Source organism: Emydura macquarii, unplaced genomic scaffold (assembly GCF_026122565.2).
Source record: "Emydura macquarii macquarii isolate MOO-44397 ecotype Brisbane River unplaced genomic scaffold, CSIRO-AGI_Emac_v2 contig_2768, whole genome shotgun sequence".
Taxonomy (NCBI): domain Eukaryota; kingdom Metazoa; phylum Chordata; order Testudines; family Chelidae; genus Emydura; species Emydura macquarii.
The window spans coordinates 6,543,921-6,570,610 of record NW_027132905.1 but is presented as its reverse complement, the minus strand read 5'-3'; the positions used below and the strand labels follow the sequence as shown (position 1 = coordinate 6,570,610).

At 42.2% G+C, this 26,690-nt stretch overlaps 1 protein-coding gene across 1 annotated transcript in view; it reads left to right on the top strand.

The window, feature by feature from the left end:
* MYOT (myotilin) overlaps window positions 1-25,566 on the top strand; it is a 48,973-nt gene extending 23,407 nt beyond the window's left edge. The window contains exons 8-19 of the mRNA XM_067567450.1: window positions 1,666-1,930; window positions 5,890-5,915; window positions 8,342-8,416; window positions 10,334-10,919; window positions 14,589-14,742; window positions 16,738-16,839; window positions 19,253-19,299; window positions 19,979-20,114; window positions 21,560-21,767; window positions 23,577-23,742; window positions 24,312-24,445; window positions 24,950-25,566. Of these exons, the coding sequence (XP_067423551.1) occupies window positions 1,666-1,930; window positions 5,890-5,915; window positions 8,342-8,416; window positions 10,334-10,919; window positions 14,589-14,742; window positions 16,738-16,839; window positions 19,253-19,299; window positions 19,979-20,114; window positions 21,560-21,767; window positions 23,577-23,742; window positions 24,312-24,445; window positions 24,950-25,122 (2,072 nt within the window). The 3' untranslated portion in view covers window positions 25,123-25,566. The remainder of the gene's footprint in view (window positions 1-1,665; window positions 1,931-5,889; window positions 5,916-8,341; window positions 8,417-10,333; window positions 10,920-14,588; window positions 14,743-16,737; window positions 16,840-19,252; window positions 19,300-19,978; window positions 20,115-21,559; window positions 21,768-23,576; window positions 23,743-24,311; window positions 24,446-24,949) is intronic.
* Window positions 25,567-26,690: the final 1,124 nt, after the last annotated feature.

The following is a 26,690-nucleotide window of genomic DNA, read 5'->3' as shown; positions in this document are numbered from 1 at the left end:
ACCTCATCCCCAGGAACTCTCAGAATAGCCAGACACATTGCTTACTTACCGTTTAGAACTACCCCCCTTTCCCCAGGCCTGTGATCTCAATGATATCCTCACTGGGGTCTTCATGTGGCCACGAGCGCGCAGCACCCTCCTACTTTACCTCTTCTTAAGAGGGCCACTTCGCACAAGAAGAAACTTCTCTAGGGCTACCCACTCATGATCACTGTATCCCCGGCCCTCCACCCTGGCGAGAGCAGTGTCACATGGATACCTGTTGGGATCAGTCTTACTTTCCCTACCCTTGTTGTTCCTGCTAGTTTGCAACCCCCTCTGATACTGGTCCCTTTTGTCTTTCCTCCTGCAGAGCAAGGTGAAGGGCAACCTTTCTCCCCCCCTGGTGCTCAAGAGCAGTGTTTCTGTACCCCTGGGGGTAGGCAGAGATCTGCCAGGGGGTACATCAGCTCATCTAGGTATTTGCCTAGTTTTACAACAGGCTACATAAAAAGCACCAGCGAAGCAGTGCAAACTAAAATTGCATACAGACCAGGACTTGTTTATACTACTCTGTACACGATGCACTGAAATGGAAGGGCAATATTTATATTCCAGTTGATTTTATAATTATACAGTAAAAATGAGAAAGTAAGCTATTTTCTCAGTAGTAGTGTGCTGTGACACTTCTGTATTTGTATGTCTGATTTTGTAAGCAAGTCGTTTTTAAATGAGGTGTAACCTGCGATATGCAAGACACGTCAGACTCCTGAAAGGGCTACAGTTGTCCGGAAAGGTTGAGCACCATTGCACTGTCCCCGAGACAGGTTTCATCCCCACTAGCCATTGCTGGTTTTTCCTAGGACTGAACAGAAGGATGACCCAAGTTGTGGCGATTCCTGCTGCCTGGCTGTGCAGTGGGGATAAAGCAGGCCATTCATTCCTCCTGGGAGCACTAGAGGAGGTGGACAGAACCTGGGGACATGGTCCTAAGGATCATCAACACTGCAACTTAGCAGCTCTCTGGGTTCCTGTTGGTCAATTACATGGCAGAATCAGAAGAATCCCTCAGGCCACCTGCCACATGCAAAACTGCCGCGGCTAACTGCAGGAGGAAAACAACAACACTCCCCAGCTGTACAGTGATCAAAGTTCAGTCATAAAATGAAGAGTAATCCCAATGCTGTATCACAAGCCACAAAGTTTCTATTCTGAGCCCCTTAGGAAAGTGGTGCAGATGGGACAATAGAAAACAAAGGTGTTTCTGGGTAATTTGTAAATGACTGTGATAAGGATATTACTCTTTCAGCTGGGATGTGACTTGGAGGGAATGATCATTTGTGATCAGAGTTCTCCTGGCACCTTTTATGAGGAAAGATTTAATCATCAGCATCCTGGCAAAATCACAGTTTGAGATAGTACCTGCCTCCCCAAAATTCCCCCTGTAGTTTCAGTTTCTCTCCAAATCACACGCATGGTATTGCTGCACAGCGTAAGAAAGAGCTGCTGAGTTTCACCCAAGAGGAAGCTCAGTTTCACTCTAGAGAAGGTAGAACTTCCTCAGTGAGTGAAAGGATTCAGAGATGTGTTTATAAAGCGCTTTGAAATACCCTCTGCATGGAAGGTGTTATTTTAGCGTAAGTCACTACTGTTCTTGCCTGAGCTATTAGCAATTATACTTTGCAGGAGCAAAAGAGATGGAAGAACCTAAAACCCTTCCCCATATGCCATCTATGCAAGCTACCATGAAGAAAGCCTCATTACAGAGAAAAAGCCAAAATGTGGTAAAGGAAAGAGATCTAGCAACCAAGCCCCCATACAATGTGCTGCAAGAGCCCGCAGACCCAGGCAAGCAAGGGGAACATGTGACTGCTGGATGGCAGAATCACCAGGGTGAAATGGAAGAATTTCACGGTGTTTATGAAGATTCTCCTGAGACTTCATCTCCTTGGTAAGGTGAAGTGGACAGCACAGTTGTACTTAAATTCTTTATATAGCTGCCCGTTTGTGTGCGCACATGTGCAATTACCTGATCGGTGGACATAAATGTCTGTTTGCATATATAACCCACTGGTGAGCGTGTGCTACAGGTCCCATTCCACACTGATCTTCAGAAGAGAAGAGTTAGTTGCAGCAGGAGCTAGAGTGAATTGGCTCTTTAGGTTAATCTGTATCAGCTCATGCCTTAGTTCAATCTCTGGTGTGCTGTCTAGAAAAGCAGCCATCCCACAGACGCAGGTTCACATGTTTTGCACAATTCCACTGCTGCACCAACTTGGAAAATGTGGCCCAAAGTTTCGTACATATTGTCCTCAGGCCATTAAAATAATTGGATGCAAATCAAGAGATTAATACTTGCAGTGGCTCTTTTCCCCCAAAACACACGTTAGACAACCAACCATGGTGGGCCCACATTTTAAAAAGAACTCAACCCCCAACATTGAGGCTCAGATTTTCAAGAGCATTCAGCATTTCAGCAGCTCCCAAATGTTCTCAAGGGGAGTTGCTGGGTGCTAAATACATTTGAAAAATCTGGCCACTAAAAAGGACCAAATTTTAAAAGGCATCTAGCCATCCAAAGATGCAGACAGGTGCCTTCTTGGATTTTCCAGAGTTCTCAAGCACCTAACTGCATTTTTAGATGCCTAAATACCTTTATTTACCTAAATACTACTAGAAAACCTCTCTCTCTTTAGAGCAGAGCATCAGACAGGGAGCCCATCACTCCCAATTTCCAAACAATTTCTAACAGCTCTGACACCAACTCCACCAGTAGCCTTGGGCAAGTCACAGCACCTGTGTGCCTCAGTTTCCCCATCTGTATATTGGCGATCACACTTGAGGTCTTACAGAGATGTTGCAATTTGTAAAGCACTTTCAAGAGGACATGTGCTATATAAATAAATGCTTAGCATTGACTAGCTGTTCTACAGAATACAACCAGAACTGTTCCATCATGTGTCATCGCCCTCCACTGCAACAACTCATGCCATTTCTCCATTAGAATGAAGCATTACTTGCTCTGGTACGGCCCTGTGCTTTTGGGATTCTAGCCTGTTGCCTCCACAGAGTTCTCAGTGGCCCTAGCTCACAGCATGGTGACAACTGCGAAGTCCCAATGGCCATAGATTTGTTGCAATCATGGTCCCACAGGAAAAGAACAAGCTGGACTTTGTTACTTTTCTTTGCAAGCCTGTCCTAGGTGTGCGCAATGCTGTAATGGTGCTTATTTTCACTGGCAGCTCTCGGGCAGGGTTAGTGATGGAGTTAGGGTGGGTCCAAGACTGAATAGGACATGAAGGTTCCCCAGCACCTTTCATGATGACAAGCATGTGCCTTTCACCTGGTCAGCTGAAGGCCAGCACTGCATTATAACAATACCGTTACATCATGTGTAACTGGTTCTGTGACGGAACGCAATTTGTACAGGGTAACAGATTATTTCCGGACCCACTCATCAACCATTGCCAATAAATTAGTTATTTGAACAATTCTGAACATACTTATTCAAGCTCACCGTAACAGGAGAGGTTATTTTCAAATATTGATTTCCCTGAGCAGGGATTAGTTCCGGTAAATTTTCTTTAATAGGGAACTGAACTGAAAGTGGAGTTTTAGTTTAAATAATCTTCAAACCTCTAACAGGAGGGCATCAGCTAAAGCCCTGACTGTGCAACGAACTCCACAGAGGCAGATTCCTGTGCCCAGAAGATCAATGGGTCTCCCCATGAGCAGTGCTTATGGCAGAATCAGATCTGTAATTGAAGGCAGCTTGGTGACCCGAGAGAAGTCAGCTCGATTACAATATCCCTGGACAGATTTAATCTTTCTAAGGTCTGAAGAGGCACTTGCTGCAGTCTTCACCCAGTTGTGACGGTGCCTTAATTACTGAAGCCATCAAATATCAGAAACAAAGCAGCCCAAATATGTGAATGCTGTGCTGTGTGGTCAACTCAGGCTCCACAAACAATGCTGAACACCTAGATCTAGGAGCAGTTGGGGCCGGGGTATCTAATATGATGAATAGTGTATTGCTTGTACTTTTACATGTGGCTGATTTCAAATCAAGACAGGCTGTTATGACCAACCATCTGATACCACCAGACAGGGAAGTCCCTATAAAAGCTCTCACTGACACTCTTAACCTCTCAGAGGGAGATATTTTCTAGCTTACCCCACGAAGTCCGGTCAGTGTTTCCATCCGCTTTCCAGATTGGTCCCACAAGGCAGGAAGTTTGTACTTCAGCATTTCCAGTAAGTTTAATTTTGTGCACTCTCGTTTGGATGATGCTTTGTTCTAACTTTCCCTGGCGGAAGCAAGTATTATTCAGATTTTTTTTTTTTTAAAGTTCTAGTTCATTTGATTTACAAGTTCTGATAGACATATAAAATGTTAGGTAAAATTCAACCAAAGTTAGAACTAGTTTAAAAGCCTGTCTTATTTCACATAAGACAATTAATGTCAAGAATTGCAGCACCAATGAAGTCTTCTACTGAAACTGCAGTGGCTTTGGGGCATTTAGGGGCCTAAACATATAGATGGGCCCCCCCGCCACTTCCTTCCGAAAATCCCATGAGGCTATTTGTATCTTTAGGCATCTAAATACCTTTAAAAACCTGGCCCTTTGGACATGATCCTGGAAACATGATGTCACGTCCTACCCAAGACTGGGAATACTAACACTGACTCCAGTGAAACAAGCTGTATTCAAGTGTTTATAGGCCCCTAATGACTTGCTACACAATAACCAGCCCTATTAGGATATATGCTATAAAGTTGTAGAAATAGACTTGTATACATGGAAGCAACAGTCTCGCTGGAGACTTACCAGAAAGAGAAGGTGGAGACAGGTGTAATGGCAGAATGCAAGCCGCTTCCTGGGAAGGAAGGGGATGGACAATTCCCTGTGCTTGCTCTTCTCAGAATTACCAGGTAGCAGCAGAGTCACGCCTACCAAAAAAAAAAAAAAAAGGTAAATAAGGCTAGAACATCACCACCAGCTGTCAGCCATCTCCTGAAGTCTTTAAGCCTCCAAGTTTACTGATTTCCTCTTTCCTGATACTCCCTGCCCCCCAGGAAAAAACAAAACAAAACACTTCTGCTGAGCTTTAAGTGTTAAATGGACACTGTCAAATCTGGTCAGCTTGGAAAAGAGGTTTGAGGCACGAGACCTGCTCTTGAGTCTTTTGGCTAGTTTTTTTTACAAAAATATCTTTCTATTTTCTTTTCTCCCTCTGCTGCTGTGTAAAGATTCACAGAAACTGACTAGATGCAAAGTATGTGCATTCAAATATACAAAGCAAGCTGCAGAGCCAGCTCTTCTCTAATGTTCTTCATTTGGGGAAACCTTAGCTGTTGGTTACAAGCAGCTTAAAAATTCATGGTTTGTATTGGGTTGACTGTGTCCCTTCTAAGAAATGAATTAGCAGTTCTTTTAAGCCACTTCCTACTTTTAATTCCCATCTTCTACATTCCTTCCACTTCTCCCAAACCAGTTCTAGGTTTATCTGACAGCCTCTTAGATATACAAAGTGGCCTTTAAAATCATGTTTTTGCAACCAAATTCTGGTCTGAGATAAGCCTGCTAGACTTTTTATTGAAGTCAATGGGAGTCCATCCTGCCTATCTAAGCATAGAATGTGACCTCTCACAACCTTCTAGAAGGCTGATAATCACACTACAATGGTCTTTACTCTCTTTTAGTACACAACAGTTCCTATTTACATGTGGAGAATCTTGATTTTTAGCTGTAGCACATTTCCTTCCATAACCACTCTCATCATGAGGAATTTAAGTAAATTAGCACATAATTAACACCTGCTATGAAGAATTAGTTCACCCAACAGAGGGATAATTTAAAAATGAGCTTTAGGTGTGAATGCACCTTTTAAATTTGCTCCTTTTCTTAGTGCCAAAGGACAACAAAAAGTGATTGGTAGGGAAATCTAAAAGGTTACATGCACTTTATATTGCTGTACATTTGTAGAAATTAATCCAGTAAGACTTTATTAGCAGGACAAGCTATATAAAGTGTTGCTAAAGGGTAAATAAAGAGACAAGAGCACTCAGTTTTCTGACAGACGTAGTTACAATTCACCCAGGTTTAAGGTGACATGCTGTGTTAGGGTTGTAACCCTCCCACCCCCCTGTCCATCTGTCAGCATTGTCCACTTCTGATTTGGTGGAAAGTTGCTTATTCAGATCTATCAACATATCTGTATCCCTATATGTATTATCCTATCCAAGGCCCTGATCCTACAAAACACCATGGTTAACTTTACTACTAAGTAATCCCATTGATTTTGATGGGATAACTCACCATAGTAAAAGTGAAGCATGTGGGTATTTACAGGATTGGTCCTAAATGGTTAAGAATTGATAACAGGCACCTATGCAGACAGCTGATTTACACATCCTTGCAGAGCTCAATGCAGAATCCAGGCTTTGTAGGTGCTAATGGATAGCTATTCAAACCAAACCTATATTTTGTATTGCACATATCTGGCTTATGACCCAAGGCACCTTTAACTCACCATTGGTTCTAAAGTGATGTAATTCAATAAACTGTAATCAATTAAATGAACAAAGAAACAGATTTGCTAAATTGTGCTATTTCAGGAGTCCTTAAACACCAGAGAAAACCTTTGTATGTTTCACTCTGCAGTCATTTTCAGGCAGACTTCTAAGGAAGGGAGCTGTTGTTCTATATAGGCGCTTGTGATCACGGTTCCTTTTAGCTGAACACAACTACAGTAGAATCTCAGAGTTATGAACACCTCAGGAATGGAGGCTGTTCAGAACTCTGAACAAACATTATGGTTGTCCTTTCAAAAGTTTCAACTGAATGCTGACTTAATACAGCTTTGAAACTTTACTATGCAAAAGAAAAATGCTGCTTTCCCTTTTATATTTTTAGTAGTTTACATTTAACAGTCCTGTACTATATTTGCTGCTTTGTGTGTGTGTGTCTGCTGCTGCCTGATTGCATATTTCTGGTTCCAAATGAGGTGCGTGGGTGACCGGTCAGTTGGTGACTCTGGTGCTCATCTCTATTATAAAGGTGGCCACTGCTGGAATCCAGCAGGTTAGTGACACAGCGAAATAACACAGATCATTTAATTGAGCAACAATAGATGGTGTGGGCAATTCTTTTAAAGGGGACAGCGTTGTCTAATGGGCTAGCAACTCTCAAGTTCTCACTGCTTCTCCCGCTGGCTTGCCCTGGAGTATATCACTTAACTTCAATGGCTTTTCAACAGGGAGGATTTTCAGACTCTCCATTATTGCAGATCAACTGGGACTCATTGTAGCCAAAAAGCTTCTGTTGACCAGGCACAGGTATTTTTACCAGAGTGTGATTCAAATGCCCTCTGAGTAGGGTTAGACAACACAGGAATAAAAATACCTTCAGTGGCGCTGATGTGGGGGGAACTGAAGAAAGGGGATAGAATAAGGCAACCACAAATGATTGATGCAGACAATGGCACCGATTCTCCAGGCTGTAAAATGAGGAGGTAATGAACCCTTCTGGTCTCCCTCCCATGGGTGTTGTAGCCGACACTTGCAGTGCTTTGCAGAGGCTCAGTGCTCCAGTGTGAGTAAATCACTCCTTTTACAGCTGAGCCGGATGAAAATGTACCCCCAGTGTGCGGAGCAGCCCCAATGCACCACCCCTCACTGGGTGTGCAGAGAGATCTAATGCACCATGCTGCCTCTCTGCTTGTTCAATGTTGCAGGAGTGGGTCTCACCCCATTGCATGCAAGGGGGAGGCGCTAGAACAAAAGCAGGCAGGCTCTGACCAGATGGGCAGCACTGAAATCGGAGCACTTGCAATACTCCGGGTCTCTTTCAGAATTAAGAGTCCCTCCGTTTGTCCTGGGGGGTGGGGGGCTGTTCCTCTGTGTAAAGCAGCTGCTCAGCTAGACAAGGCAGACCATTCGTTTCTCATCTCCCCCAGCCTAGGTATTTAGGAGCCTTCTGTCACCTTGGTACCCATCCTCTGCTTCCTTGCCTGGGCCAGACCCCCAAGACTAGCCTACCCCTGTCTCCAAAAAATCCTCCTGAGAGGAGACAATCAAACCAGGGGCTGGGTAGCTGTGTTAACCCGTGACTGTCCCCTGGAGTGTAGATCCCGGCTCTGCAGACCGCAAGGGTACATGGCCACTTGCAAAAGGGATCTGGAAAATGTTGGTTTATTCCATTAAAGCGAAGTGAACTACAAGTGCTAGCGTTTCCTTCGGCCGGGCACTCTTATTTTGACATGCTTGCATAGATAGGCGGACAAGGGAGCACATCAGATGTCATTATCTGGCAGCAGATAAAAGTCCTTGGTCTTATAATACGAAGTTGAGTGCTACTAGGATTACAGTCTGTGTCAGGGAATGACTATCCCGTCCCCACAATATCGGTTAAAGCTCAGGTGACAACTTCTGTAGGTAAGTCTTTCTCCCCCACTTCCCCACCACTTCGATTTCAAATCTCTAATTAGCAGCACTGTCTATACTTAAAAAAAAAAAGTGATGCACAGAGTAACTTTAAAGCATTGCTCAGTCAAATGCATAGAGTTTGTATTGTTCATGTGTTCATCTGGAAAACAATGAGAAATAGCTGTAAGGAAAATGTACTTGATCTGAAATGTACAGTGTAATCCTATTCCACGGCAAGGTTTAGGATCCATCTATTAAGGTCTGTCTTTACATAATTATTTCTGTACAGTATTGAGTGAATTCTCTAGAGCTTTGGGGGTCGGGTTGTAAATGGATAGTAGATAAAACAGATCAGTAAATATTTCAGTAAAAATTGCTGAATTCTTGGTTTTAACTCATCTTGTTGCACTGATGAACACGAAAATAGTTTGGATATGATCCAGAAATTAGACTAACTAGTTCCACATTCCAAGAATGTGATGAAGGGAAAAGTTACGGACTTCTTGCTAGAAAATTCCTGTTTGCTTATGGTTAATTTACAACTATAGTGATAAACAGTCCTAGAAAAAGGAAGCGTTCACTCTTGTTTAAAAGAGGGGAGGTGTCTTAATAATTTGATCTCTTCCCCAGGGGAATTTATGACCTCATGGAACCCTTCTTTGGGTTCTCCTGTGAAAGGAATACTCGTGTGTGTGTGTGTGTGTGTGTGTGTGTGTGTGTGTGAGAGAGAGAGTGAGAGAGAGAACAGCTGATCTCAGTTGGACAATTTTTTCCAGCACATGTAACTTGTGTAGATTTATAGTTCTGTTTAATAATAGCTTTTACAATTCAGAGACTTCATTGGTTCACTTTTATGAAACTTGCCTCTTCTTTATAACTGATAGGAGGTATAGTTTAGCCATCTGCAGTTTACAGATGTAATACAATCAAGCCCCTTCCTTCTAAATAGCTTCAGTTTGTTTGCCTTACTGTATCTTACAGCAGTGCTTTATCTAGCTTTATATTCTGGCTTAATCAGTATTGTCTATGTGCTATCTGGCAAGACAAACATCCTTCACTACAGCCATGCTTTCAATTAGCATTCACTCATGGTAACTTCAACATCAATGCTCACTAACAAATCTCAGCAGATTACTTCAACAGGGTGAACTGCTAGTACATACACCAGGCTGAAATACACACTTCCCTTCACTAGGCTTCACATTTACACATCTAATCTGAATTGGTCATAACTTTTGAGCTCAAGTTTTATTTGCTTTTTGGTCTCCATTAAGGCATTATTCAAAGCACGGAAAACCTAATTTAGTGACATTAAAATGAGGAATATAGATATAGTCATACAATGACAATTCTGAGAAGTTCAAATTTTTTTTTAAAACAAAGAATTAAACTACTATAGTTAACAAAACTCTAGTAGTTTGATACAGGCCGCATTTCATGATTTCCTAGCATTATGGTGAGTTGATGAATTCCATAGCAAAAATACTGAATTCTGTGATATACTGGAAAAATGCTAGATTCCTGGGCGCAGAATTATACAGACCACAGGTCCTTGATTGAGATGACTATGTGGCAGTGCACGCCTCTTAGAGCTATCCCTTCAGGATGTCTGCAGATTCAGGAAGGGGGCACCATCAGGTCATGCTTTCAAGGTGATCACTGCAACCCTATTACTTCAAGGCAGTACTTATTGTGCGGTTCCAGAGCAGACACCAGTGGTGACCAACAAGCTGAGGTTGAGTGGGGGAGTAGAACGCCATATTCTAATCAGAAATGCTCTGGAATGGTTTAAAATAGAACCTTCAGATATGGTTTATTGATCTTAATATGTAATAATCAATCCAAAGAGCATGATGCTCATGCTTCTGATTGACTGCTCACTCAAATTGTAATGTACAATCTGTTATTTGTATTGTCTTCCTAAAGGGATAATCCACATCAAGACAGCCCCCTTCCATCGAGGTAGGGGTTCCCAGGAACCTAGCCAAGAGAGTGTTTGTGACCTATCATCTAATTTTTACCAGCCACCAACCCAAAGCCCACTGTCACCTACAAAAAGCCAGGACAATCACCCTATGAGTGTCAGTAATCTCCCATCCATTTCCTCTGTGTACCAACCAAGCATGTTTAACTACGAACGTCCAAAACATTTTATCCAGTCCCAGAATATGTGTCAAGGGAAACTGCAACCTCCAGGACCCAAGACATCTACAATTTCAAGCAGTCAAACCAAACAATCATCAATTCTAATCCAGCCTCGTAACTCTAGCGGGCAGAAGTTTTCTTCATCTTCATCGCTGAGCTCTCCAATCTTTCTCACCTCATCTTCCTATAGCTCCCCTAAGGAATCGGCATTTCCCATCACACCTGCATCTGCACAGTCTCCTGCTAGTTCATCGTCTGGTCAAAGGCTTTCATCCATGCATAACCAATCCCCGGCAGCATTCCTCTGCTCAGTGTTGCCCTCACAGTCTGATTATAATCACCAAGCTCCTTCTACTGTGGAACCTAAGTAAGTATGTCCAGGCTTCTAACTTTCCCGTGCTTTGAATTAGTTGTGCGCAAGTTGACCAAGCCATGTCCACGTATTGGGTGAAATCCGGCCCCAAAGAAGCCAATGGCAAAACTCCCATTGACTTCCATCCTCCATTAGGAGGCTTTCATCCTCCTGATCCTACTCACTTTCCTCAGCTGTCTGTGCCGATGGGGTCTGGGTGGGAGAGGTATCTGTGAATTAGAAACTAAACTGCAAATTCTCTACATACCCCTCCACTGTGCATTTGTTGGTTAGCATGAGAGCAATTCTACATTCAAAATGCTGTGCCACTGTAGTGCTTTAATGAAGACGTTCTAAGCTGTCGGGAGAGAGCTCTCCTATTGGCGTAGTTAATCCGTAGACATAGCACTGTCTACACGAGGGTTTCGGTTGGTATAATTACGTTGCTCTGGGTTGTGGATTTTTCACCCCCTCTGAGCAATGTAGTTATACAGATATAGGTCTGAAGACCAGACCTGAGGTGAGCAGTCTACATTGTTATGGTCGAAATGAATTACATAAGGGCTGGCAGAGCAGGGCCTGGGCGCTCATTTTAAATTGCATACATAAATATTCTCTGATTTCATTCAATTTCAGAAAACATGACCTCTGTATGAAAAGAGAGCTCTTTGTGAGAGCTCCCCGTTCAGTAGCCATAATGTTTCATAGCAAAACACCGAGGTATTCCGAGTCCATTTCACTATATGTATCCGGAGACTGAGAAACTGACCCGTGGGAACCCTTTCAGGAGTCCCATTTCAGGGATTCTTAGATGCCACGTGACTTGGGTGCTTCTGAAAGTTCTGTCCCTTGAAACCAAGGACCAACTTCTCCCTGGTGTGCATCACACGGCCTGCATTTGGGGTGCAATTCAGCACCATTTTCAGGTCTATGGAAAGACTCTCAGTGACCTCACTGGGAGCTGGATCCAGCCCTTGCCCTATGCCTTGTGCTCCTGCTGATGTCAGTGGGAGCTCATATGAAGAGCAGGAGGAAAAATGCCCTTGCAACTGAATTGAGGATAATGGAAGGGAGTGAGTGTGTTTTGTTTGCCATTTTGGGCATAAAGCTGTATTAAATGCTTGATTTCATGAACGCTAGAAGGCTACTGCCTTCTCTGAAACACAACTGTGGTGTGATTGAGAAAGGGAAGGTAATATTAATTAGCTTAGTTGTAATTCTAACTAGCCCCATATTTCTCCCAAGCAGAACTAGACATAGAAAAATATATATTATATACACACACCAGGTAATATATACCTGGGACAACGACAATTATACAGCAGAATACTTTTGCAGCACCATTCTATAGTCTATCTAAATGCTTTACAAATATTAAATAAATATCATATCCTAGGAGATGGGAGCATTATTATGCCAATAATTTTACAGATGGGTAAACTGAGGAACACTGAGGCTGAGTGACTTGCCAAGGTCGTGCAGTTATTTCAAAATAGTCAAGTGTCAGGAAGAGAAACCAGGATTTCTGACTCCACTTCCCCTGCTCTGACCACTAGGAAGAACTCACTGGACGAAGAGGAGCATTTGGAATGGTGTGCACTGTAAATAAGCTGTTGTGACTCATGCTCTTTAGGGAACAAACATAAGATGATGGAAACCTACAGGCATCCTGGAGTCCTATACCCATGTTAGAATAGACAAGGCCCTGCTCCATACCTACACTGCTGCTCTAGTTGGGTTCTGTCTGCTTCTAACACTTAGAACATGGTTAGCACCACCAGAGAGATCACAGAACTCTTCCAAGGGATGCTACACGACACCAGCCTTCTAGCAAGAAATGACCAGAAAATGACGTTGCCTATGTAATTCATCACAGCTTTTACTAATAGTCTGATCCTGCAGTCCTCACTGATGGGGCATCCTTGCCCAAAGGAGGATTTCCACTGAGGTTGGTATACTTCACCTCAGTGACATTTGCAGGATATCTCCCCGAAAGGGACAGACTACTCTGGATAGGCTTGGGGACTGTATCCCTGAACTGCAAACTTTTACCCATGTAATTACCTATAGTACCCTGGGTAGCGAACTCGACGACGGAAGGTACAGCCACATCAGTGTGTGCATACTTGTCATCTGCTTTTCATTCGAAGGATAGTGAGATGCCTATTTTTTTCCAAAAACACTTGTCCAGCTGGGGATTTACCGTACAGAAAGAGTTCTGGTAAAATGCACCAAGACCACATCCACCATATAGCTAGGTGAAATATAATAATATAGTCCCACACACACACACACCTTAGCCGTAACTGAGAGCATCTCTTGGCCCTCTCACACAACCCAGACTATTGCTATGTATCAAACTGTGTCCTATGAAAAGAATGGCTCAAGTTCTTATTAGGGGCTGGGAAGGAAGATGTGATGAGGGAGGGAAGATATCTTTCTTGTGACTTTTTTCCCCCCTCTCCCTTTGGAAGTATACAAAGTTAAGTTTTTAACCCTTCCTTGGGGATGATATTTGGGGTTATTTCAGACCCTCCTGCAAAATCCATGGGAGGGGAACAGAGGGAAACTATATGATGCAAACCTCGGTCTCTTAAATGCTTCCTTCTGCTGGTGGTGGGGGGTATGGACAAGTAAACCTGCATGACCCAAGGATCTATGGGTCACTCTTCTCCCAACCCTTCAGGTCCTCTGCCTCTGATCCTCCATGGCTATGTAGTAAAAGCTCCAGAGCAGCCCCTGCAGCTGGTTATCCTGCTCTTATCACCACTGACATCCATTTGTGTCTGGTGAGCCTCATGGGGAGCAGAGGACAGTGGTCGCCTTCACCTCCCTCCATACCCCGTGTGCCCCGCCCCAAAAAACCAACCCCTTTATCCCTTCTATTATTATTTGAGCCATACAACCCCAGCCCTTTGGGAACTCGCTGGCAATATGTAAAGGAAAAAGGCCCAGTTTTCAACATGCCAACTATACACAGGATTGCAGTGAAAGCTCTAGTGATTGGTTTACAAGGGGTGGTAGAAGAATAATTTAGCCTTTGATTATTCATCCCACACAGTATTTGATGATCTGCTCTTTGCTCCATGGATGTTGCCTTCTGTGTGTATTTCCTGCTGGCTGAATGCATGCACCTTTATTAATTTTCATGTCACCCGTATTGCTGTACCCCTAGTTCTTCCTGGCAGTGCCAATGGCAAGCTCTTGCCAACCAGTGGTTGGCAATGCTACTTATACAAGAGAGGTGTTGAGTGGGTGAGCACTCAGTGTGCAGAGGGGCAAGAAGACACTGATAGGTCTGGCAAGATTGCTCCCTGTACAGACATGCAAAGGTGAAGGGGGATCAGTGATATGTAGAGATGTCCCCACTGCACTCCTCATAGTCCCACCAAGGGACCTTCCATATGGTTCAGGTGATGAGGATGACGTATGTGTATCTGCCACTTACGTTGTGGAAGGCTACCAGGTGACTTGACCCAGTGCAGATCCATTTCCTTGAACTCTGTCTCTCTATACTTGGCATTTATAGTGATTTACTTGTCCCAAGCACTTTACAGACTGATTCTTAGCCAACATTCTAGTAATGGAGGCAAATACGTAAATACTATATATTCGCTAACTATATTTTATGCAGTTCCTAGGCTAACTCAAAGGAGTGACTTTCTGTCTGTCTCTTGCATAAAGTAGTTACTCAAAGCCAATGTATACCAAACAAGCTAGCACCAAGCCAACATACCAGACTTCTGATCGAGAGATACAAGGAACAAAAGAAGCTCTCATTCATGACTTGGAAAGGAAACTGCGAGGCAAAGACAGCCTTCTTCATAATGGCAATCCGGTAAGAGAGAACCCGCTCAGTGCAAAGAATCCAATTACTCTGAATTTTATTAGAGGACTTCTAGCAATTCAGAGACATGCAAAAGCATTTCCACTGGCTGGCGTTCCTGTAATCAAGAAGAGGGAACCAAACACACACAACAAACACGAAAGTGCATGCGGCCAGTCTGTCAGTCCCCCTTACTCGCACCTCTGTGATTGATTTAAATCATTTACTGAGTGAGATATTGCTCAGTACCTGGATAGCAGAATCTGGCCTTTAATAATTAGTATAATGAAAGAATGGTAATGGTTTTGGGAAGTCATTTTGGTCCTGAATGTTGCTTATATCACATGGGGCTGGCATTTGTACAGTAGTGAAAGGTTTTTGAAGGACTTCAATTAATCACGTGTTGGTTTGCGGCTTCGCTAGCTCCTAGAAGGCCCCTCCACTACAAACAGTTGCCAGAACTATTTCAGTCATAACTGCAATGGCTGCAGTCTGCCAGAAGCCCCAGGGGAATGTTAGCGTTCACATTTTGCACGGGCATGTTTATCCCAGTTTCCAGCTGTAGTTCATCATTCTGGTCAGTAATGTTTAATTAGTAACACTGAGAAGTAAAAGTGACCAGTTGCCAGCTGATCAGTGACTGCTGACTCTTCCTTAAAACCCTTTTTAGAGGGCATCTAACAAAGCTGCACAGGGTTTGCATTAGTTTACTACAAAGAAATTGAATGGTCCAAAGATAATTTCAACCAGAAAACAAATTAATGTCCAGGCACCTATTTGAAAGGTAAACCATTTTCTGTAATAAGTCTTTTCACCCCAGGAACATATTTGCCTAAATTCAGGAGGCTCAAAATGCAGTTCTCCTGGGCCATGAAATCCAAATTGTAGAGGGTAACTAAGCACTCTCCTCAAGTGCAGAGCGTCAGCAAGGAAGGAGCAGGCAAACTGGGAGTGAGCTGGCTCTAGTGTACCGTGAAAACATTTCTGTTGGTCTGAGGCTTGGTAAAAGTTTAGCAGGTAAAGGCTTGATGCTGCTATCCTTGAAGTCAATAGACATTTTACTATTAACTTCAATGGGAGCAAGAGCAGGCCATCTCTCTCTCAAATCTATTTGGAGAGAGAGAACCTAATCTTAGACCCAATTTGACCTAAGAGGGTCCCTTATCAGAAGTGCGTCTTGCAGCATTTCATCTGACTATGAACACTGCATGGCTTGACACCTGCAGACTTATTAATTATTCTTTGTATTACCATTACTGCCAAACGGCATAGTCATGGACCTAACTTATAGTTTAACGTGGCTTCCAAATTAGGGAGGGGGGGGAGAGAAAACTATCAAAATTCAGACCAAATTCTGCTTTTACCTTACCCTGGTGCAAACTGGGTGTAACGGTATCAGCATCAAAATCTATCTGCACCTACCATGAAAGAATATGGCCCTTACACGGTTAATATTTAGTCTCTCTCAAGAGAGACCATGAAGCACTTCACAGGGCAGGTGGATTTGTGTGTGTGTGTTTGTGTGTGCAGGTTTTCTCACCTACCACACAGCTAGTATCTGAAAAAGATTCATAGCTGGTGGACTTGGAAAGGCCTCCTAGTGCTAACATAAGGGGACCCTGGAAGCTTATTCTGATCTCCCAGTTAGTGTCATTGGTGTTAGTTATTAATCCATCCATGGCCATTCTGCTTGTGAGGGTTCTCTGCAAGAACAGGAGGAGTGGGTGGCCAGAGATGGCAGTTCCAAGGTCTTGATGAAAAGACTGTTTAAACATATGCATGTTTGGGTGCTATATAAAAGTTGAGAGTGAGCTGAGCAGATTCCAAGACATCAGAGCCTTTGGGACAGCCACTGGCATGCGACAGCCACACATTCATTTCAACAGCGCTATGAATTTGTGGCACATTAATGTGCTCTAACTTGACTGTGTGGAACCGGAACTTGTAACAAACTCAAGCGATAGTAAATCACCTTTTAACCAGAATTCTTCTCCCCCCTGCTTTCAGCGGCTAACCTATGAAGAGAAAATGGCTCGCAGGCTGCTTGGACCAGAAGATGCTGCATCTGTGCTTCTAACTGAAAATGAAGAAAATGTGCAGAACTCACAGGTAAATGAAAATTGTCCATTTACATTTTCAGCCACTTGTATTGGAATGGAGGCGCGGGCTGGGTCTCTTCGTGGAGTACAAAAAAAGAAAAATCAAGATACCTACACTAACAAAAATAGACCACTGGATAGCATCCTTCATCTGAGGATTTAAAAGCAGTATATGAATATTAACTAAGGCTCAGTCCTGAGAAGTATTTAGGCGCTTAACTCCCAATTAAATGCCTATAGATCTTTGAGAAACTGGGCCTTCGCCTTCACCTCACCTGACAGGTAGGGATAGATAGGAATTCCATCTCTGGGGAGGAACTCAACAGCTGTTTCATAGTAAGACTGCATGATTGTTTAGACAGGACTGATGAGTAATACAATAACACATTTAAATGGCAGGGGAATTCAGGTAGGTAGTATGTAACTGCCTGAGTTAGAACTTGGCTAGGACACTGGGATTAACTGGTGTTATGAATAGTGACAGGACTGACAGAGGTCAGCACCTATGGTTATTTTTAAAAAAAACATTCTATCCAAAAGATTAATAATTAATGCTAGCTGGTGGGATGACATTGGGTGCAAGGTTAATACAAGGAGGAAGAAAACTCAGTATTCATGAAATAAAACAGAAGGAGAAGGTAGAAGAATATATAAAAAAACTGGCTACTATAGAACTTGATCCTGTATTGGGCACTGTAGATGCATAACTAAGATGCTAAAAAAGCATATCAGATGTGTGGATTTGTATGCTTCCCCCACCTCCTGTCCCCCCAACAATATCCACTGGCTACTCTACCATACAGAACAGGTCACTAAGACCCTGTCTTTAGTATTTCTCTGGTCCAGGTTACCAAAAATGGTTATGGTGTGGTACCAGGGATCTGCAGAATGAGGAGAACTAATCCTAGTTTCCAAGGATTATCTTCTGCTGTATGTTACTAGGGTAGCCTGCAATATATCAGCTGAAATATTAGTTTCACTAGAGAAAACTGAAGGAGTCCAATTAGCAAAACTCCTATAGACTTCAATGCAGAGTAAAAACTATAAACTCAGATGCTTGGGAAGAAATCATGAGATACTTGTAATAAAGCTAATTCCCCCACCCAATAGTTGTAGAGAAGAGAGCATCAAAGAAGCATGTTATAGTGTTTCCCATCTTCCCAATCAAAAGACCAAGAAAGTGACTGATTACCAAATTTGTTGTCATGACTCAACCTCCCCTTTCTGCTCTTTGTAGAGCATGCCCCAGACTGCTGTAGAACTAGCCAAGCCAGGACTAATGGCAATCTTGCATGTGTTGCTTCAAATTGTTCTTTAAATGCTCCTATCAGTGACCCGTCCAACCACCAGTGATTAGTTTTACCACTTCAGCCAGTCTGAACAACAGACCATTAACATTTAAGAAACTGGACAAACTTGTGCTTTACAGCTGAACCCTAAATGAGCGTAGATGTATGAAGGACATTTGCATTTGTAATCAGTGGGCATGGGGTCTGGATTTAGGGTTCAGTCCTGCACAGTACTTACCACTGTAGCCCAGTCTAAAAAAACACTTACGCACATGCTTAAAGTTAAGCTGCGAGTAACCCACTCAACTTAATAGGACTGCTCATGTGCTTGAAGTTAAAACAAATGTAAGTGTACCACTGGATCGGGCTCACAAACTTGGCACTGTGCAAGATCAGTGTCTTAGTACTTCGGTACTACTGCGACGGGCACTCAAATACCTACGAGAACTTTCTATATTATCGTTCCTATATTTAACTGGCTCCACTGCTAAAATGGTAGAAATACTCTGACTCGTTGATATTAAACTGCCATTGTATCTGTTCCTCAGAATCCTAAAATAAAGAAGTCCGAGTCGGAGCCAGTCCTGGGTAATTGTACATTTCTAATAACTTGATTGGGGACTTATTAGAAAGCTTAGCTGGTGCTGTGATCTAGCAAGGAAAGTATTTTCCAGCCGAACACATGTTCATTGGTATTGGTGCCATTTGTGAGCGGGCACAACAGACTGCTCCTGCTAGTACCGCGTCAGTGACTTCACTTCTATTCCTGCTTTACTGAAGGACACTCTGTACCTAGCTCCCATTTCAAATATTCCAAAGTGGGAATAGTCCCCTCTAACAGAGGCTATAGGGTAGCCAAAAGACTTGCAGCCAAAGGAAAGGACTGCGCTAGTCACCTATGCAATGTGACGGAAAGCTGTTCCAAACTATTAGTAGCGTTTGTTCCTAGCTAAGGCAGAACTTGAGACTGAAAATGAGTAAGCATATTGACTGATGTCAGTCTCTTTCTATTTTAGAATAAAGACTCCTAAAGGGTTTGTAATAATTGGCATCTGAAAGGCAAACTGCTCTTTATTCAACATGTGTTTTCAGTTTAGCGTTGTTAACTTGTTTTGATTTTGCTTTTCCAATCAGCAGAATTCAGAAAACACAAGGCTACAGGTTCCTACAACCCAAAACAGGTAATCTTTGAATTTATACCCAGCTACTTTTGTAAGACATCCCGTCTCAATGTTTCATTGAGATGCGAGTTCTGATCCAAAGTGTGTGTGAGTGAGAGTGTGCGCGTACTGTTAAATCAGCTACATTCACTTCCTTTCATAGGCATCAACATAAAAGTTTATCCTACAAACGGTCACCTTGATTAACTAAACTTCACCGTTCTCTTCAGTTATTGGAGTAACTTTAAAGATGGGAGGAGGTTGGTAACTCACATGCTTCAAGCCAAATAATAGGCTGAGGATTCTAGAAAGCACATCATACCCTCCTCTATGTAGTGACGTAAGGAATAACTATAGGGTATGGGATATGATGCAGGAATCTTTGGGCCATGCCTCAAATGCTTTGGGACCTGAGGCCAAAGATAGCTGCTCTCGTATGTGAAGCATGTATGCTGGCTTTTCTATTTAACACAATCTCAGACAGGCAGATAGCTGGTTGGCTACCATAATTCATTAAATAGAAATTGGGGGGGGACCGTGCCCAGAAACACCCTATTGTTCTGTCTTTAGAGGGATAACTACGTTCTTGGGTCTACTAATATAGCCAGAGTTCCTTTTTAAAGTTTGCACCCAAAAGGTAACACGTCCGTGATCATGTGATATACAGTGTTGTAAGTAACTTCAGCTGTGTACTTTATAGGAGCAGACCATCTTCAAGAGGGGAGGGGAATGAGCATGACTCAATTCAGGAGAGGTTTTTTCAGCCACGTTTTTTGCAAGTGCCTGAAGACAAAATGACAATTGAAGAAGGACGATTCTGCAGGATTGACTTCAAAGTAAGACAGATGTTCATACGGTCTTTCAATACAATTAAAACTGTAATTTGTCTATTATATGCAATAGAGACAGGTGTCATTGCAGTTCAGAGACATCTGTCCTAATGAACTGAAGTGCTACCTGTCTGAACTGGAGTGCTACCCGCAAGTACAGTATCTGTTCCAAACAGCTTTACAAACTGACATTGGTAAAGCCTAGTAATGAGTAGTTTGGCAAACTTAACAACGTTAGCCCTGGAAAATCAGAAATTTGACTGACTGTAGCCATTTCTTCCCTCTCACTTTAGGATTTTTGAGATAGTGGAAAAAGCTGAGTATGCTCTGTAAATATGAACCACCATCCTGCAAGAGGACTTTTTAAACTCTGATGCCACAAACTGGGGCCCTAATTCAGGAAGGCACTTAAGCAGGTGCTTACATGCTTTGCTGAATGGGGCCCCTAGGTTGACTTCAATGGGATGTAACCAGGTGCGTAAGTGCACTACAAGTACCGATGGACTCATGAATTGGGATCTAGGTGCCGGCTACTTAAAAGCACTTGAAAAGTCCTCTTTGAAGCTATAAATGTCACCTTGGTTGAGCTCAGGGGGGCATTTGCTAACAGAAAAGGCTATTTTTGAAAAATAAAATGTTTCAACTATTTTCTTAATATGTTTAAAGTGAAATGTGCATAACAATTGTTCTTTCAGCAACTGTATTTCTGCTACATACTTTATGGTAAGAAAAGTGTTGTAGGCAACTTTTAATGCAAATACTTTGTGTGTTCATCCTAACTTGTGGTGGGTGTTTTTGTTTTTTTCCTGATTCTGTAACTGTAAAACTGGAAGAAGCATTAAGCCAAGTAGAGGAATTTGGAGCAACTTTCTCCTGAGTTTGGCATGACCTCTGACCCCTCTGTATGAAGGTGTTCTTAAGCTCTTTAACTATCTTGGAGATTAAGTAGTTTGAAGATAGATGGGCAGATGGAGCCGAGCATATTCCATCATTATAGTATTGAACTTAATGATGATAAAACCAGTTCAAATCTGGCCTTACTGCTGACCCCCTCAGAAACGTCAGAGATAAAAGGGTAGGCTTGCCCCTGTGAATACACACCCACAACGAACCCCCACTGATTGAAATGGGACTTCATGGGTCATTAGGAACAAAATGGGTTTGTGGGAGCGGAGTCCGTTGTCTCATAAGTAAAGTTCACGTCCCCAAATCCACCAGACTAATCCATAAGCTTTCTATAGAAAGACTTTAAAATTCAAAAACAGGTGTCGCTGGAACTTCTAAGAGTAGAATCCTCGCTTGGTCCTCTAAGAGAATCAAACTTTCTGTAGTGTGGAAGGACACAGATGTTTTTAGATGTAAACATGAATAACTATGGTACTATCATGGTTTAAGATTGTTTTTGTTCATGGCTGTGGGTTTGTTTTTGGTTTTTTTTCCCTGCTTCACAGGTCAACGGGCTACCAGCTCCCGATCTTGTATGGTATTTAAATGGAAGGTTGGTCCACCCAGATGAATTTCATAAAATGATAGTGTCTGAAAAAGGCTTCCACTCACTTATTTTTGAAATAGTCAGAGCCTCTGATGCAGGGACATATGAATGTGTAGCCTCCAATCGTGCTGGGAAAGCCTCCTTTACAGTACAACTGGATGTAACTGGTAAGATATATAACTATGCCCAAAAGTCTACTAATGCCTTTTCCCATGTGTCGGAAAGCCACTTACAAACTGATTAGGATGTCTGCTTTTAGTCTTGAACTCTTCTACTTCATGATGTCTAGGTTTAAGAACTATAATGAAAAATTCTTGCACCAAATGTGGGGCTTGGGGGGGAGGGGAGGATAAATTTAGGGTGGGATTTTTCCAAAGTGCTCAGCATTGGAATCAATGTTAAAACTCCCATTGACGTCAATGAGAGCAGAGTTAGGCCGACAGGGAGAACCCTTGAAAATTCCATTCTGGCTGTTTGTTTAGTCAGTTTCATATATGGGAACTGAAAAATGAATGTTTTACAAAATACAGAGAGCTATGGTCATCATCCATGCCAAACACATTCATTTTCCAAAGTTATTTATAAACTAATAGTGTTTGAACATGTTGAAGGAAGAGATTAATTTTTCAGAAGATATCTTTACCTCTCCTAAGACAAATGTGCATTCCAGGCAAGACAAGTGGTGAAATTCTAGCCCTGCTAAAGCCTACGGCAAAGTGCACATTGATTGCATTGGGGCTAGGATTTCACCCAAAGACACTTTAGGCTCACTGAAGCCGCAATCATGAAAAATATTATTCACATAAATAGCTTTCACTCATGCAAAAAGTCTCCTTGAGCACTGATCTCAATGGCTTTATTTACGGGAGCATGGAATATGACTTTTTTGTTTTGTGTCTGGCTGAGTGCTTTTCAAGCAATTGTCTCGGATTCCTCCTATGTTTTGTCTTCCGATCACACCTTAATATTTTTCCATCCAATTTATGCTCAGCAAAAATTGAACACTGGGCGACCAACTTCCTACTTCCATGCACATAGGTAGAAAAAGAAGAGTTGAAACCCATCTAATTTACTACCTTCCCTTTTCTGGGCAACACCATGTGGCCCATTCTTCAAACATCTAGCCCAATATCCTCATATAACATCACAAACCAGCTGGATGAGTATATATAGCCACAGTTTCAACAACAACAAAAAAATCAACTTTGTTGGGAAACTTAAGAATTTTGCTTACAAATTCTTTCCCATTGTAGATGTTATTGGCATGTTCAAGCTATGGCATGCACAGGCCTTCATTCGCTTTCAGGGCCATATTCACAGCTGGTAAAAGATGGTGCAATTCCCTTGCCTGTTTGTCTACAATGGAGTCAAATCAGCTGTGCATTTTGCTCTCAATCTGGACTACCCGGTGCCTGCTGCATGAGTGCTTATGTTAGGGAAGGAGACTTTGAGAGGTGGAGATAGCTAGCCAGATCTGGGAACAAACTCAGAAACAGCACTTTCAGAGGTATATTATCAAAGCCATGTGTAAGGGGCATGTGAGCAGATGCTGGGTGGTGTTTTCGAAAGTCCCTAAATAGCTTATCCTCCTTGAAGAAGGACTAAGCTATTGCAAACAAAGGCATCTTTCCACCTGAATGAGAGCATCCACACAGGGGTTTAATGTCCATTAACTTATGCACGCTGACTTCACAGCTTTAGTTAATTCATGTTAACTTTCCTGAACATCCTCATGTGGATATTCCCTAAGAATTCTTCCTAAGATGCAGCTTGTTGAGTTCTATGCCTAAGATGGACTGTGATCCTAAAAAAAGGCACATATACCATCCTTATGTCCCTGGAGTCCCAGAAAAGGCCTTCAAGGGGACTCCATATAGGAGAATGTCCCTCCCGTAGATGGATTCCTTTGCAGATTTAAAGGGGGAAAAATCAGAAACCATCTACTGCAACCTTCTCTCTTCTCCCTTATAACTTAGCAAAAGAACATCAAAAAGCTCCAACTTTTATCTTCAAGCCACAAAGCAAAAAAGTTTATGAAGGGGATTCAGCCAGACTGGAATGCCAGATTTCTGCCATCCCCACACCCCGGATTTACTGGAAAAGAAACAATGAAATGCTACAATATAATACGGACCGAATAAGGTATGTGATTAATAAGTTGGCTGATGGCGTATCAGAAAAAATAACCAGTCTCTAAAGATGCAGTATATGCGTTTATTAGCTGGATGTGTCCAGTTAGTGAGTGACAGACATGGTGAATGGATTGGCTGGGAGTCGCTCCCGCTGCTATGAAGATATTTTGCTTGAGAGCAGGGAAAGCAAGCTCCCTCCGACCTCTCACTTCATAAGCACACCCACCCCAAATGCAGAACTTGCACACTAGCAAGGGTGGATTTAAGACCCAAATATTTTAATGTTTGGCTGCTGTCATCTCTGTGTTTGCGCAACATCCACAAAAGAGCCCTTATCCTGACTTGGGACCTCTAGATGCTACCATAACACAAATTAACTCATCGAAGAATAGTAATAACACTTGCTGAGAGTATAATTCAGTGCATCACACTTTTTTTTTTGCATCACTTTTGATCTCTAGTCCTACAAAAGTTGTTTTTGCTCTTTAGACCCCTCCACCATGAAAGTCATCCTTAAGTCAACTTGCTATTTTGCCCCATATGCACTTAAACAAAAACAAATCTGCTTTAATTTTTCAGTTTATTCTATGATAACCCTGGAAAGATTTGCCTCCTGATCCATAACGTAAACAAGAGGGATGCCGGTTGGTACACAGTATCTGCAGTCAATGAGGCAGGAGTGGCCACATGCCACTGCAGACTGGATGTTGCAAGTAAGTATATAAATGCCAAATTAGAACTTGTACTGTGAACTAATGTGATGAGTAGGAATGTGATTCCTCCCCCCTAACCTCCAATAGATCTGAGCACTGATCCAGTAAAGCTGTAAGTACGAGATTGACATGTTCCCAAAGATACTATCAGCCACACAATACCCCATAAATAACTACTAAAAGCAGTCAAAGAAGCTTCACCGTTAACATAGCATAAATACAGTGGAGATGGGTGCTTTACAAATTGTAAATATTCTGTCACCACCAGGCTCCATGCACTTGTATTTTTAACCATCAGAATTCCCTGGTATCAAGGGGGGATGGCTATGATCCCTTCCAACATCCCATCAGTATTCAATGTCTGAGAGCCGGGGCTTGCAGGTGAGCACTCCCTAAAGGGCATTCAGCTGTGCAAAGGAGAACAGTTAACAATTGCCCTGGCATGCTGCAGCTCCTTCTGCTTTCTTGGAACTTTAACAATCCTCGGCTCTTGGTCTGTTTCAGCTCACACATACAAGCCAATTCCAACTCCCAAGCAGTTGAAGGTTCGACCGACTTTTAGCAAATACCTGGCATTCAATGGTAAAGGATTGGATGTGAAACCAGCTTTCTCACCAGAAGGAGAGTTTGAACGGCTGGCTGCTCAGTCTGGACTGTACGAAAGTGATGAACTTTAACATGAAATGAAGAGGAAAATGCACTTATGTAATAGACCCATATCATAACTCCACATATATGCAGTTAAGGGTGGTTGCTCTAACTAGCAAACATACCTACATGTTTTTATTTATAATTTGACTCTTGCACATATTTCCTGCTGATTTACCAAGGTAGAACTCTATTTGTATGGATTGGTGAATGTAGCAGATAATGTTCAAATGTTTTGTTTTAACTGTAAAGCCTAAGAAACCAAGGTAGTTGGTGTTGACTAAAGCATAGAAGGTTTAACTACGTCTATGCTCAGTTGTGAGGAAAAGTCCGTTCACTTGTACTGCTTTCTTAATATCCCCACTCTCAGTAAAGCAACTTTGTGCTGCCTGAATATTAAAACCAAATAGATTTGAATGTTTTTATGTGGGATTATGTCAAATACAAATAAAGTACTAAATATCCAATACAAAGTGCAACTATTCTGCTTTATTATGACCAGGAATCTTAGATGTTCAGTATCAGACAGCTGGTAGGTTTGCAAGGATGGAATTTTTATCATTGGCTCCAAAACACTGTAGCATCTCTTAGCAACACAAAATATCTAGTTACCTGCCCTCTGAACAGTGGTTGGTAAATAAAGCTGCAAGCACAGTATGTGTGAACATCTCCGCAAATATATAGCCTTCAGTATTCACAATCCTTCAAGTTTGTTTTCCTTGAACATTCACGAGTGAGCTGGTCCCAAGAATGTTTGTGGAAAGTGGCAGTCACACAGATTCATGTACCTATTACCCAAAGGTTAGAATTTTAAAGTAAAGTATTTGGGGGCCATCTTGAAACCTGTTTTTCCCTCTGCCTAGTTATGAGTTTCAATGATCCAATAAAGAAGCGGAAACAATATCATGTGACTTGAATTCCCAGTCATACTCCATAAACAGATAGGAAATAGCTGATTACATACAGTAGTTGACTTGACTTAGATAATTCAAATAACCCATACAGGGCTGAAAAATGTTCCATATTGTTCACAACTTGTTCAACAAATAAAGTGCATTTCATGCCTAATTCACAAACTCTTTGAACTTTGTCCCTTTTCAAACTATTGACTTTTTAAGAGCAGCTGTTTTGAGGAAATTTTTTTTCTTCTTGCATCCACAAACTTTGTATTCTGCAATCTCCCTCTAAACAGACACATAGTATCCGTTGGCAGAGATGGGGGCGTCAAAACTATCCACTGCATAGAATATATAGCAACCAGGAAGCCCATACAGTGGGCTACATGCCCAATAGCCAGAAAGACCACCACACATGCTGTGACAACAGCAACACCATACCTTTCCCTCCATCTCATTGAATGGGTTGTTAGAGAAATAGCTTACTTGAGCTGAGCTGCTGTAGCTGTTCTCTCTTCACTAAGGCTGACCCTAGCTGAAGAACTAATCGAGTGTAGACTGGTGTACACGTAACTTGGATTGTTTGCTTGTGGTTTTTGGTTTTGAAGGAAAATTAAATCTGTGTTTATTTGTATTATCATTAGTTCCTATCAGTAAAGACTTTTATTTATAAGTCTGTTTAGGACCAGAGGGGTGTATAT